The 12,316-nt window shown below is 23.1% G+C and overlaps 4 protein-coding genes across 6 annotated transcripts in view; 2 read left to right on the top strand and 2 right to left on the bottom strand.

Annotated features, from left to right (window-relative positions):
* Positions 1-1,300, top strand: part of LOC102677442 (tRNA (guanine-N(7)-)-methyltransferase) — a 1,654-nt gene extending 354 nt beyond the window's left edge. The window contains exons 2-7 of the mRNA XM_006619752.2: positions 24-155; positions 267-406; positions 490-674; positions 750-863; positions 946-1,047; positions 1,110-1,300. Coding sequence (XP_006619815.1) covers positions 24-155; positions 267-406; positions 490-674; positions 750-863; positions 946-1,047; positions 1,110-1,241 — 805 coding nt within the window. The 3' untranslated portion in view covers positions 1,242-1,300. The remainder of the gene's footprint in view (positions 1-23; positions 156-266; positions 407-489; positions 675-749; positions 864-945; positions 1,048-1,109) is intronic.
* LOC102677940 (cilia- and flagella-associated protein 65-like) lies at positions 1,249-7,142 on the bottom strand. Of its 3 annotated transcripts, none has more exons than XM_006619757.2 (19): positions 7,007-7,142; positions 6,497-6,716; positions 6,010-6,272; positions 5,638-5,920; positions 5,376-5,564; positions 5,030-5,234; positions 4,702-4,947; positions 4,388-4,619; positions 3,945-4,301; positions 3,783-3,871; positions 3,433-3,703; positions 3,129-3,344; positions 2,873-3,061; positions 2,563-2,816; positions 2,241-2,493; positions 1,943-2,169; positions 1,667-1,835; positions 1,455-1,593; positions 1,249-1,377 (listed from the first exon to the last, which is right to left on the bottom strand). In XM_006619757.2, exons 1-19 carry the CDS (start codon positions 7,088-7,090, stop codon positions 1,301-1,303), a joined length of 3,963 nt encoding a protein of 1,320 aa, XP_006619820.1. In that variant the 5' UTR covers positions 7,091-7,142; the 3' UTR covers positions 1,249-1,300. The 3 variants fall into 3 exon arrangements, with proteins under 3 accessions (XP_006619820.1, XP_006619821.1, XP_006619822.1); XM_006619758.2 differs by having other exon boundaries at positions 1,249-1,374; XM_006619759.2 differs by having other exon boundaries at positions 4,044-4,301.
* An 80-nt stretch (positions 7,143-7,222) lies between these two features.
* Positions 7,223-9,203, top strand: LOC102678267. Its single transcript, XM_006619760.2, has 4 exons — positions 7,223-7,552; positions 7,625-7,854; positions 8,053-8,302; positions 8,383-9,203. Exons 1-4 carry the CDS (start codon positions 7,450-7,452, stop codon positions 8,838-8,840), a joined length of 1,041 nt encoding a protein of 346 aa, XP_006619823.1. The 5' UTR covers positions 7,223-7,449; the 3' UTR covers positions 8,841-9,203.
* Positions 9,204-9,231: 28 nt separating this feature from the next.
* Positions 9,232-12,316, bottom strand: part of LOC102678411 (acylamino-acid-releasing enzyme-like) — a 3,985-nt gene continuing 900 nt past the window's right edge. Inside the window, exons 4-14 of the mRNA XM_006619761.2 lie at positions 12,118-12,269; positions 11,767-12,031; positions 11,497-11,645; positions 11,251-11,419; positions 10,911-11,165; positions 10,708-10,845; positions 10,423-10,643; positions 10,234-10,313; positions 10,121-10,153; positions 9,784-10,005; positions 9,232-9,521 (exon numbers count right to left, since the gene is read on the bottom strand). Of these exons, the coding sequence (XP_006619824.1) occupies positions 9,401-9,521; positions 9,784-10,005; positions 10,121-10,153; positions 10,234-10,313; positions 10,423-10,643; positions 10,708-10,845; positions 10,911-11,165; positions 11,251-11,419; positions 11,497-11,645; positions 11,767-12,031; positions 12,118-12,269 (1,805 nt within the window). The 3' untranslated portion in view covers positions 9,232-9,400. The remainder of the gene's footprint in view (positions 9,522-9,783; positions 10,006-10,120; positions 10,154-10,233; positions 10,314-10,422; positions 10,644-10,707; positions 10,846-10,910; positions 11,166-11,250; positions 11,420-11,496; positions 11,646-11,766; positions 12,032-12,117; positions 12,270-12,316) is intronic.

The following is a 12,316-nucleotide window of genomic DNA, read 5'->3' as shown; positions in this document are numbered from 1 at the left end:
TTATAATGGTTATTATTCTTTAGGTTATGTTATTCGTGCATTACCCACGTGGATTATTTTTTGACAACTATGTCAGATCCACTACCATTACCACAAAAAAAATATTATAGACAACGTGCACATTCGAATCCTATAGCAGACCACTGCTTAGAATAGTATGTAATTATTTTCTATAAAGAAATATATATATATATTAAAATAAATATATATATATTAAAATAATTCTATATAAACATATTTCATTCTTTTCTTAAATGTAATTTCAGTCCTATTAAACCTGATTTAATGAATTGGAATTCATTATATCCATTTTATTTTCCATTTAACAAAGAATCTAAAGAGGATAATGATGCAAAGAAATGTGTTGAATTTGTAGATATTGGTTGTGGCTATGGAGGATTATTAGGTATAAAAATATTTTTTATTTTTTATTATATTATATTATTATATTATATTTTATTATCTCTTATCAATAAAATATTTATTTAGTTACATTATCACCAATGTTTCCTGATAATTTAATTCTTGGTATGGAGATTAGAGTAAAAGTTTCTGATTATGTTATGGATCGTATAGCTGCATTAAGATCACAATATCCTGGACAATATCAAAACATTGCATGTTTGAGAACTAATGCAATGAAGTATTTACCAAATTACTTTCAAAAAGGCCAGGTATAATAAAAATATAGCTATGTTTTTAAATCTATAATATTGATTATATTTTTAATTATTAATATATTTTTATAGTTGAAAAAGATGTTTTTCTTATATCCAGATCCACATTTTAAAAAATCTAAACACAAATGGAGAATTATAAATAAGACACTCTTGGCAGAATATGCTTATGTGTTAGCTGAAGATGTAATGTTTTATATAATATTATTTAAATACTTTTATTTTTTTTTTTTACATCAATAAATAATTATATAAATATCATTTTAAGGCCACTGTATACACAGTGACAGATGTTAAAGATTTACATGAATGGATAGTAAAACATTTTCAAGAACACCCATTATTTGATAATATTTCTAAAGAAGAATTGGTAAGTCTATGTTTTAAAAAGAATAAAATTTATAATTATGTTTTTAAATTATTTTTTTAAAGGATCAAGATCCCATTATTGAGAAATTATATGAAAGCACAGAAGAAGGTCAAAAAGTATCAAGAAATAAAGGAGATAAGTTTTTAGCTATCTTTAAACGTATTCCAGATCCATTTGAAAAAAAAATTAGTTGATATCAAATATATTATAAATGTCATATACTTGTAAATAAATGAAAATTTTTATAATCATATTATATTTTAGTATTTGCAAAAGATATTCTATATCCTGGTTTCATATGTTGTATATCTTCATCTTCATCATCTTCATCTAATAAAAAATTATAAATATTATTTAAACATATATTATCTTAATTATAACTCAAAAAATTGAAATTAATAAACTACCTTCTCTAAATTCAAATTTAAGATCTGTTCTTTTTTGTTTAGGTAACATTTTGAAATAGTTTCGATGCCGAACATCTTCATCAGGGATTAAATGATTAACATTTAAAGTGAATTCTTCATGAATTATATCAAATGACATCTATAAAATAATAATTGTCATTTATTTTTTGATAAAAAATTGATATATAAATAAAATTTATTTTCTTCTTTACTCGTTCTAGTATTGCTTCTATAATTTTTAATGGTGGTGATATATATGATCTTCGTGCTAATCTTTTTCGTTTTGAAATATCCATTGTGAATTGAGTATAATACAAATTTCTTACAGGGATTAAATTATTTTCAATTATTTTTATAAATCTTTTAGTATTAACAATATCCCTGAAAATTATTAATTTAACTTATTATATAGACTTATTATAAAAAAAAATTATTTTTAATAATTAATAATAATTAATCATAAAAATAATGAAAAAAAAAAATTTTACCATAATAAGTTTTCCAAAATAAGTGTTATTATATAGAGCTCTTTTTCATTTATAACATTATTATAATTTTTATTATCATCAAAATGAATTACACTTAAAGGAGTAGCTTTTAGTTCTCTTAATAATTTAACTTTTATATTTTCATCTTCCACAGAATATGTACAACAACGTACACTTAATGTTTTATAGTATTTATTTGGTTCATCAAGTATTTCAATCCATGGTTTCTATATAAAACATAATAATTATTTATAATAGAATTTATTATAAATAATATTTATTTTAACTAATTACTTACTGGTACATAAATGCCTTTTTCTGTAATAGTGAATTGTTCTTTTAATTCTTGACTTAAAATATTATGTTTAATGATGCTTCTTTGATATTCTCGTCTTTTACTAGCGTTAAAAAACATACATGGTATATGAAAATCGATTCGACCAGGATATCCTGAAGTTTCAATTCTAACTCTAAAACTTTGTACCGAACTTGGCTGCAATATACCTTTCCGAGGAAATATATCGACGCTCAATAGTCCTGGTATTTTTTGGCTATAAATATTTAAAAATTTAAAGAAAAATGAAAAAAAATTTTAGAAAATCTAAAAATTTAAGAAGTACCATTTCCATTTATAACCAAGTGCATCAAAATCTAAATTGTTATATATTAAAAGCATTCTAGTAACACTATTATGCATAGGTATATTCCATAAGTTCATGGAATCAACACTAAAATATATAGGAAATAGTGGAGTTTTACAAGCACAAAAAGCTGGTATTCTTCTCCAAATACTAACTAATTTAAAATCAAAAATTGATTGTCCTTGTAATGTCAATTCTTCTGTTTTATCACCCATAATTATTGGAAATATTATCTAAAAACATATATATTAATAATTTTTAAATTATCTAATTATTTAATTTATATTACCTTATATTCACCAAACATTCTTGGTTGAAACTTAAATATAAGAGGTATAGCTGTTCCACTTTTTATGATACCATCTTGTGTTAAACATGAAAAAATTTCACATTGATACTTCTCATTTAGTTTATGAATATTATTAGTATCTACGGAATATGGTAAATCCTTATTCGTAATATTAAATATCCACTGTGCCTAAAATATTATACTAATCTTTATTATTTTAATTTAAAATATTATTGAAAGATATATGAAATTATACCCTATAAAAAGGCTCTTTATTTCCAAAATAAACTTTTCCAAAATTTATTGATGGAGTACTTAAGAAATTACTTTGTGAATCATTTTCTGCTAAACAATCAATGGTCACATTAAAAATAATGTGACGATCATGTCCAATATTTAGATCCCAAGACATAATTGTTTTTCCAACTAATATGTAATGAATGTTCATACCAATCACAGTTTCTTCTTCTGGCTGCAAAATCAATGAATATTTTTTCTGAATCTATATTCAATTTAAGAGAATATCTTTTTAAATACTTTACAAATTAAAAAAATCATACTTTTAACATGTTCGATTTTATATATATATCACAAATATTTTTATGAATACAGTCAATTTCTATTCGCCGAGGAAAATAACCAATTGTTTTTATAATAGGTTTACAAGAACATTGTTTGATTTTTTTCATCTTTAGAGAAATAGGCAATGTTGAAGGATTAATTATTACCCATTTTAATAAAAGAGTTCCTTTATTTAGAGTCATTGGTAAAAGGTTGATATTTACAGTTTCTGTTTCTCCTGGTAGTAAATCTATTAGAATTTCATTTAATCTAAAAACAAGACAAATAAATAATCATATAATTTAATCAGTCATATAATCAATTTAAAAAAAGTCAATCAAAAAAATACTTGTTTATTTGTAATCGATTCCATAAAAATTGTTTGCTAATGTGTATTGAATAGTCTTGATTATATCCAAAGGCACATAAATTGTCTACCTAATGTATATATTATGTATATAAATATTGCAATTTTTAATCATTTCTATGATTGAATAAATTTTAATTTTACTTTTATTGTGGGCAAAATACACATGCAAGATACACTGCAAATTTCTATTGGATTGTATCTATTTACTAATATATCTGAACAAAAATTAATTCTTATTACATATTGAATTATAAATTCATAATATACTGCTGTGTGCGGAGTAATAGAAACTAAAATTTTTTTGGTTGATCCCGCAAATATAGTTTCTGATAAAGGATGTAATTTAACGTCTTTTTTAATATCTCCAAGTTCCCAATTACGATGAGTACAAATCAATGTATAATAAATATCTACTAAACTAGGATTAACAAGATCAAAAGACAATGTTTTAGTATTGTTATATTCTAACTCATCAAAATTTAATTTATTTGGATGTGCCTAAAATTTGAAATTATAAAAATAATTTCATATTAATTTCGTATCGATTTTTAAAGTTATTTTTACTTCTATACTATAATTTTTACTTCTAATAATCCCATTTCACTACTTCCACGAATACGTAGATTTACAAAGCTTTTTGACCCAATAGAAGCTCCATTTTTTATAACAATCAAAAGGCATTGTATTTCGAAATCATAATCTCTATTTATTTCATTTGGAGCAAACAAACATTCTTGATACAATGTATCATTTGCATCAATATTTCCATGCATAAATTGTACCTTAAATTCAGATGGTAACTTATAAAATTCATATCTGTAAATAAATATGTGAAATTATTATTATTATTTATTTAAAGATACTTTTATAGATCTTTTTAAATAAAAATATTAATTACTTTATTTGATGACGAGTAACATTTCTCATTCCCAGTTGTAAAAATTGTTGGCAACCTGGCAAAACTGATGGGAAACTTAATAAATTATTATTATTAAAAACAAGATTTGCATACTCTGCATATCCTTTAAAATCTATATAATTTTCATTTTTTGTATTCCCATTAAAATATATTGTCCATCTTTCTATATAAATTTGTTCATTTTTAGGTTTAGATGTCATTTCAACAATAATTATTTGATAATCTCTGTAATTAATTTAGTAATTAATAATCTCTAATTAAAACTAAATTTATTTAATAAATATATTAAATAAATTATTTGTCATACTGATAAATTACACCAAGCATTGGTTTTATAATGAAATGACTTGCTGATGGTGAAACAAATTGAAACATAAGAGGTAAATGACCAAATTTTTTAATCAGAAAAGTGGTATAAACTGGATATGGTGGTACACTTGGTGGCATTATTACTGTTTGAGGAATTTCATATTGTGGAATCCATCCACTTGATGTAATAGGAAAAGAATGACCTAAAACATACTTAAAGTTTTAAATATTTCATTGTAATTCATTATTATTTGAAACATTTCTAATTCATATTCAATTTTCAATGTAAATAAAAAATCTTAAACTCTGGCATAAAATATTTTTATTATAATATAATATCAAACCTATTACTGTCATTGATAAAACAAATGGGAAAGTAAAAAGTTTCTCTTGTTCCAAGAAAACAGAACAAATAATCTCTCTTCCAAAAAGATTATTTTTTATATTAGGATTAAATGTAAGTTCAAATAAAGCAGATTGATTCTTACGAAGTATCATTTCAGAAGGCGTTACATAAAAAATTCCATCAGTATCTATATAAGAAATAAATTAAAAAGTCAATGAACAAATTTAATTATGTATATAAATTTTTTCTTCCAGACATACCTTTTTCCCAGATAATTAATAAATTTGAATGGATATGATTTGTGAGACATATCGAGTGAGGTATTCTCTGAATAATATTTTCTACATCAACATCTACTTGACCAAAATTGAAATAATGCTTTGATAAAGATGCAGGAGGCAGATATTTTAGTGTATCAGTAGTATCTCTCATATATCCTTTAAAGCCATCTTTTTCCATCCAAGGATAAGGAATAGACTTTATAGTTTCTTTTTTAATAAATACTGAGTAACAATAACCATATAATTCTATAATAATTGGTTCCTATATTATAATCAAATTTATATATAAATGAATAAAAGAATAATTTTCTCCTAGATATTATAAATTTTGATTAAGTTTTTTTTATTTACTTGATATAAAATTAAAATAATCAAATAATATGTATATCTTCCTTCTTTTGGCGGTATAAATGTAATCGTAATATATTTGTAAGAATAAGCATTAATAACACCATATCTTGTGTCTAATTGAAAAATCCTATGTTTTTCGTCTATATTAAACATGAAAGTCGCTGCAACTTTAGAATCATTCGATAATTTAATTCGTTTTTTAACCTTAGAATTTTTATTTGTATTCATAAAGATTCTTTTTGTTGAAGAAATTACTTTAGGACCTTAAAATATGAAATATATAAAATTAGAAAAAATCAAAATAATATAATTTAATTTAAAATTTAATTTAAAAGAAAATCAAAATATTAAATGAAATATTAAATTAAAATATAAAATTAATTTTTTTGTATATAATTAATTTAATTTAAAAATTAAATTCGAAACTTGCGCCAAATATTTAGATATTTTTTATATATTAAAATTTTAATAGATAAAATAAAGATACCAATACTAAATCCATAGGTAATAATTTTCATGTATGCTCCATTGTTATCTATAATTATAAAATAATCAACATTTCTAGAAGATACGACTAAAGGCCGATAATAAATTTCACATAAGAATTTTTCATCAGGACCTAAAGTCCAAGTATAAGAATGTAAATGAAATACATGATCCAAAGGATTTGTAATCGGATCTCTTTGAACCTGATATAATTGTTCTTTCTGCAATAATCATATAAATTAATAAAATTTCTCAAAAATAAAATATGTCAAAAATGCAATTTTTTTTTGAAAAAAGTATTAATAAAGTAATAAAATAAAAAAATGCTTAAAAAGATTTGTAAAAAATTTTATATTTAAAAATAAAGGGATTATAAAATTTATTTTTTTTTAATGTATAATTAATATACATAATGTTATAATATATGTATGTATATTAATATTATAATATATATAATATAACATCTTGAGATATATATAATTATACAATTAATTATATTAAGTATATTTACATAAGATTCATTCCATATCTCTATTGTCTTTGTTGCCGTTTTACCAATTTCCACATTTCCATAATCAATCTTCATAACTTTCATTTTGTTTTCAAAACTTCAAGAATTTTATTTATTCTTTTTATAATTATATTTTTACAGAAATGTATATATTTTCATTTAACATATATCTTGTCGAGATTATCGATTTCAATCTCGATCTCTCGTATCTTAGTTTACTTGGGATATATTCGTTTTGTTTTGATACGCAAGGAATGACATATCCGAATTGCATAGATGTTGAATTAAATCTAATCGATTCTTTGAAAACGTTTTACAATAATTCTTATAATTCTCTTTTTCTTACTCATATTTTCTAAGAAATTAGCCATAGACATCATCGACTGGTAATCGATGGTGACGTTATCCATATTCTTTATGGCTTTTTGACAGTTGTTATAAAAATGGCTCAATGGAATATTTTATATTTTCTTTGCTTATTATTATTTTTTGTGAACAATTGCATGAATTATAGTTCGTGCGCGTATTCCAATCACTATGTTGAATGTGAGATTTTTTGAAAAAATACAATATATTTTTTTCTAAAAATGATATTTAATGTATAATTTTTTCTTGTAGACGATTTGAATATGGAAAAATTGTGTCATATATTTACTAAAATGTCAACTATTGATATGAAAATTGATGCAGTGATAGTCCGAGCAAAGCACATGTTGGATCGATGGAATGTTCATACTAATTTTCATTGCAAGTTCAAACTTGTAACAGCTAAAGGATATGGATTATTTGGAGTCATTCAAAAAATGTCTTTTAGACAAAATGAAACACAATGTATAGATTATGTACAAGTAAGTATTAATTTAATTATGTTTAATAAATATTATTAGAATTCTATTAAAGTCATAAATTATATTAATTCTATTAAAGTCATTAATATTATATTAATAATAAAATGATTAAATATATAATATACAATTAGTATATACAATTAGTATTTAATAATAATAATAATAATAAATATAGTAATTTTTAAAAATCTATTTCAGTTTAAACGAAAAGATGATCATCGGACAGAGAAGTTTTGTGGTTTTCTTGATCGCAGTAAAATAAAATATTATGAAACTCCTGAACCAGAAAGCAGAATGCATTTATCTGAATCATTAACAAGAATTTATGCTGAATATGATCCAAGTAATAAAAAATCTGCAGAATTAGAAACTGAAATATTCATTTCAAAAAAAAAATTAGAAGAGGGAGAGTTTCTTACTCTTAATATTGCTTATACTTCTTTTACAAGTAAGTTTATTTAATGTTAATAATTTTTTACAAATATTAAAATAAATTATATTTCTAATCTAATATATTTAATATTATAGATTGTAGTAATATAGATTCAGATAAATACACACCAATTGGTCTCAATACTTGTATGTTGAATGATTTTTTTTGTGATGGAATATACAATTGTGTACCAGGTATTTGCTCTGATGAGGATAAATGCCCAAGTAGTATGAATGAAATTATTAGCACTGGTACTGGCACAAAAGTAACAGTAGGTGCAGTGACTACTTTGATTTTATGCTTTATCATATTTGTTATGTGTTTATGGATATGTAAAAGATCACAAAAATTATGTTGGTCTATGGATTGTGCTGATCCAAATGTATGTTCGAGACCAGCGCCATTATCACGCGATACCGAACGATCTGTAAATCCACCAGTTCCCACGGCACCAATGTTAGAAATCGCAGTCTCTTCAGCTGTTGCTGATAAAGATTTACCACCTAGTTACGACTCATTATTTCCAGAACAAACTAATTCTGTTAGATCATAATTTTGAACATAAGTTTTTATGTGTAACTAATACATATTGACAGCATATTATCTAATGTTTTAATTAGATGTTGCTGTACATAATACAGTCTTCAAATATATGGTATGAATGAGTGCCTTTCTGAATGAATTAAATATAGTCATATAAACAAGTACTCGAAGAAAAATCAATTTTTTTTTAGCATTTTATATCAATTTTTTGATCAATATTATATGTATTAACGTTTATAACTGAACATTTTTATATTTTATGTTACACATTCTAAAAAAAGTATACGTAATTACAAAAAAACTATACTGAAATATAAATATAAGATTAATAACGTGTAAAATATAATGGCCATTACGAAATGCCAATTATTCAGCAACAAAAAAGTTATTTTAGGACAATATTTTGTTTATAGCTTGTAAGTGTCTTTTAATATTGTAAAAATACAGTATTTAATAAATTTAATATTTATATAAAATTGCTTTTTAATCATATTATATATGATATATATAAAAAAATTATTAATTATTTATTAATTTATATTTAATTATAAAATTATGATATAATTTTCATTACTGTGAATCTGTATTACATGTTGAGATATGTTCATGTAACCATAAACAAGCATTGATAATATTATCAATTTCAGCAGTTCCTGATACCAATGGATGATTATCTTCATAAAGGAGCATCCTGTAATATAATTAATTGCAAAACAATATAAGCAACTTAGCAAAACTTTTAAATTACAAAAATATAGTAATGTTTTTCAAAATTATATAATAAAATTCAAAACTAAGAAATTAGTATAACTTGAAGTAAAAAAATCATAGATTTGTCAATAATTACAAGTAATTATTAACAAAATGAAGATACGAATATTATATTATCTTAAAATTTAGTCTGAAAAACATTATACAATATGATTTGCACTTGATTTATTTTAACTGCTTACTTGGTTTTAACATTATTTGCCTTAAGACGTTGATACCATAATTTTCCTTGAGATGGAGGTACACGTAAGTCATTTGAACCAATACATAATAAGGTAGGAGCTTTTACTTTGTCAACATGAATAATCGGAGAACATTTAAACATTTTCACAAACATTTCAACTCGATCTGATTCTGAGATTGGTATGTTTTCATCAAAAGAATAATTAATTTCAACAGCACACCTGAAATAAAATGCTTTATGAAATTTATAATTAAAATAATATTAGATTCAATCTTTCTGTCATCAGTTTTTTTTTTTTTGTTAAACTTTATTGTGCTTAATTTTATTAAGCTTACTTAATTCTTTCTTCCTTATTCAGAGTATTGCGACTGCAATATAAATGAAATAATTCCAAAAGAAATTCAATTAAAAAAACATGAAAATATATAAAAATATATTAATGTTTTACCAATCTGGAATATCTGATATAGTGAACATAGCAGCAATATCAATTACAGGATTTCTTGCAACAACAGCTTTATATAAATTCTACAAGAATAAGTTGTTATTAATTATTATATTAATTTTACAAATTAGATAAAAATATAGTTATTCAATTCAATATTTGATAAAAATACCAAGCAATTTATGAACATACTGGATATTGACCACTTAAATGAGCGACTAAGAATCCACCATGTGAACCACCACAAAGTCCTATTTTATCTGGATTTAACCACGAGTATTTTTGTAAAGCTTCGTTTGTAGCTGTTACACAATCTTTTACATCAACATTTCCAACTTTTCCTTGAAGATATTCAACGTTTTTTGAACCCATTCCGGTAGAACCACGATAATTAACTTGTATTATTGCAAAACCTTAAATAAATAATTTTTGCATTATGATAATTCAAATATTAATCATCGTAAAACGAATATTTACCTGATAAAACAAACAAAAAATAATCAAGTATAAATGAATTTGCATAGTTAGAATGAGGTCCACCATGTATTACAATTATTAAAGGTACAGATTTATCATTTCCATTTTTTGGTCCAAAATAAATAAAGTTAAAATGTTCTACAAAATCACTACATCAAAAAATATTTACTTTGTATTTTTTATTATTAAAATAAATTACTTACTTATTTCTTCGTCATTATCGTAATCATATTCGGAAGCTTCGTACATTAAATTTTCAGATCCAGGAATCATTGTGGAAATAGAAACTTTATTTCTTTTAATAAAACCATTGTTAATTATTTCTGAATCAAATCTTCCTACTGTAAGATAAGGTGGTTCCAAGAGAGAAGTTTCCAAAAACACAATAATATTATTTTTTACATCCAAAATATTAAGACTACTTTTATCATTTTGAATCTCTGTTATTATTTTCGTTTCTATAAATTATGTTTTTGTTATATTACAATCTTATTTTAAGGAGAAAAAAATTTAATAAATATTAAATATATTTTGTTTTTTTACTTGTATGAATAATATAAGATCGTGTATTATTTTGTTGAGGTGTACTCAAAAATATATATTCTGAATCATTACTCCAACATCGATTTGGTAAACGACCATACAAACCATAAAACTTATCAGCATTTTGAATAGATATACTTGATTCTACAATATCTATAAGTACTTTAACCTAAATAAAAGATAACAATACAAATTTAAAAAGCATTAAATTATACAATTATTATATATATTTTAATATATAAATACCTTCAAATTTTCAGAATTGAATTCAAGATGCATAAGTCTGTGAGCATTATGGTGTGCACCACCTGCTTCTCTTTCCAACCAAATTAGATATTTCCTATCAGGGCTAAACCTAGGACTATGGACAGCACATCCATCATTTGAAAGATTTTCTAAAAGATTAATATAATATTATATTATTATATAAATTAATATAAATATTAATATAAATTAATATAATTTATTATTAAAATATATAATTTATAAACTAAAAAATAATAAAGTATTTCTTACTGTACTCTCCATTTTTCAATAAAAATATCCAAGAAAGTCTATTAGTACAGGCAATGAGACCTAAATGTCTTGGTTCATGTTTCCATGCTACACCAATTATACTTTCACTATCTTCAGCCCATAATACTTGAGCAGGTGATAATTCATCTGGTATACCTGAGAGAACTGAAATTGTGTCTGTTGTTGTATCAAGGACAGCAACAATTGGACGGTATTTACCTACCAATTGTTCTCCCCAATGAGGCTTGTAAATATATTCATTACCCTATATTAAATATTTTATTAACAAAATTTTAATTATATATTCTAAATTTTAATTATATATTATAAAAAAAAAATAAAATAATTTACCACTGTTATTTCTCTTTCTTCTTTTTTATCTTTATCTTCTTTATTACATGGTTTTTGTTTATAAAATGGTTCAGATTTTGGTAGTTTTTTTTCAGCAATGTATAATATTTTTGTTTTATCTGGAGACCATTGAAAAGAAGCAAATTGAGCTAAAACAGAAAGAACAAAATTTTTTAATCCTTATTAATTAAATTATATA

This window comes from Apis dorsata, unplaced genomic scaffold (assembly GCF_000469605.1).
Source record: "Apis dorsata unplaced genomic scaffold, Apis dorsata 1.3 scaffold_435, whole genome shotgun sequence".
Taxonomy (NCBI): Eukaryota; Metazoa; Arthropoda; class Insecta; order Hymenoptera; family Apidae; genus Apis; species Apis dorsata.
This window is presented reverse-complemented; position numbering and strand designations above follow the sequence as displayed.

Coding starts and splice junctions, on each gene's coding strand:
- LOC102677940 (XM_006619757.2), bottom strand. CDS start 7,090: ATGAAAGTTATGAAGATTGATTATGGAAATGTGGAAATTGGTAAAACG. Junction 3,872..3,944: donor GTATTTTGCCCACAATAAAA/GTAAAATTAAAA, acceptor TATATACATTAG/GTAGACAATTTATGTGCCTT. Junction 2,170..2,240: donor AAAAAGGCATTTATGTACCA/GTAAGTAATTAG, acceptor TGTTTTATATAG/AAACCATGGATTGAAATACT.
- LOC102678267 (XM_006619760.2), top strand. CDS start 7,450: ATGGCTCAATGGAATATTTTATATTTTCTTTGCTTATTATTATTTTTT. Junction 7,855..8,052: donor AATGTATAGATTATGTACAA/GTAAGTATTAAT, acceptor AATCTATTTCAG/TTTAAACGAAAAGATGATCA. Junction 8,303..8,382: donor TGCTTATACTTCTTTTACAA/GTAAGTTTATTT, acceptor TTAATATTATAG/ATTGTAGTAATATAGATTCA.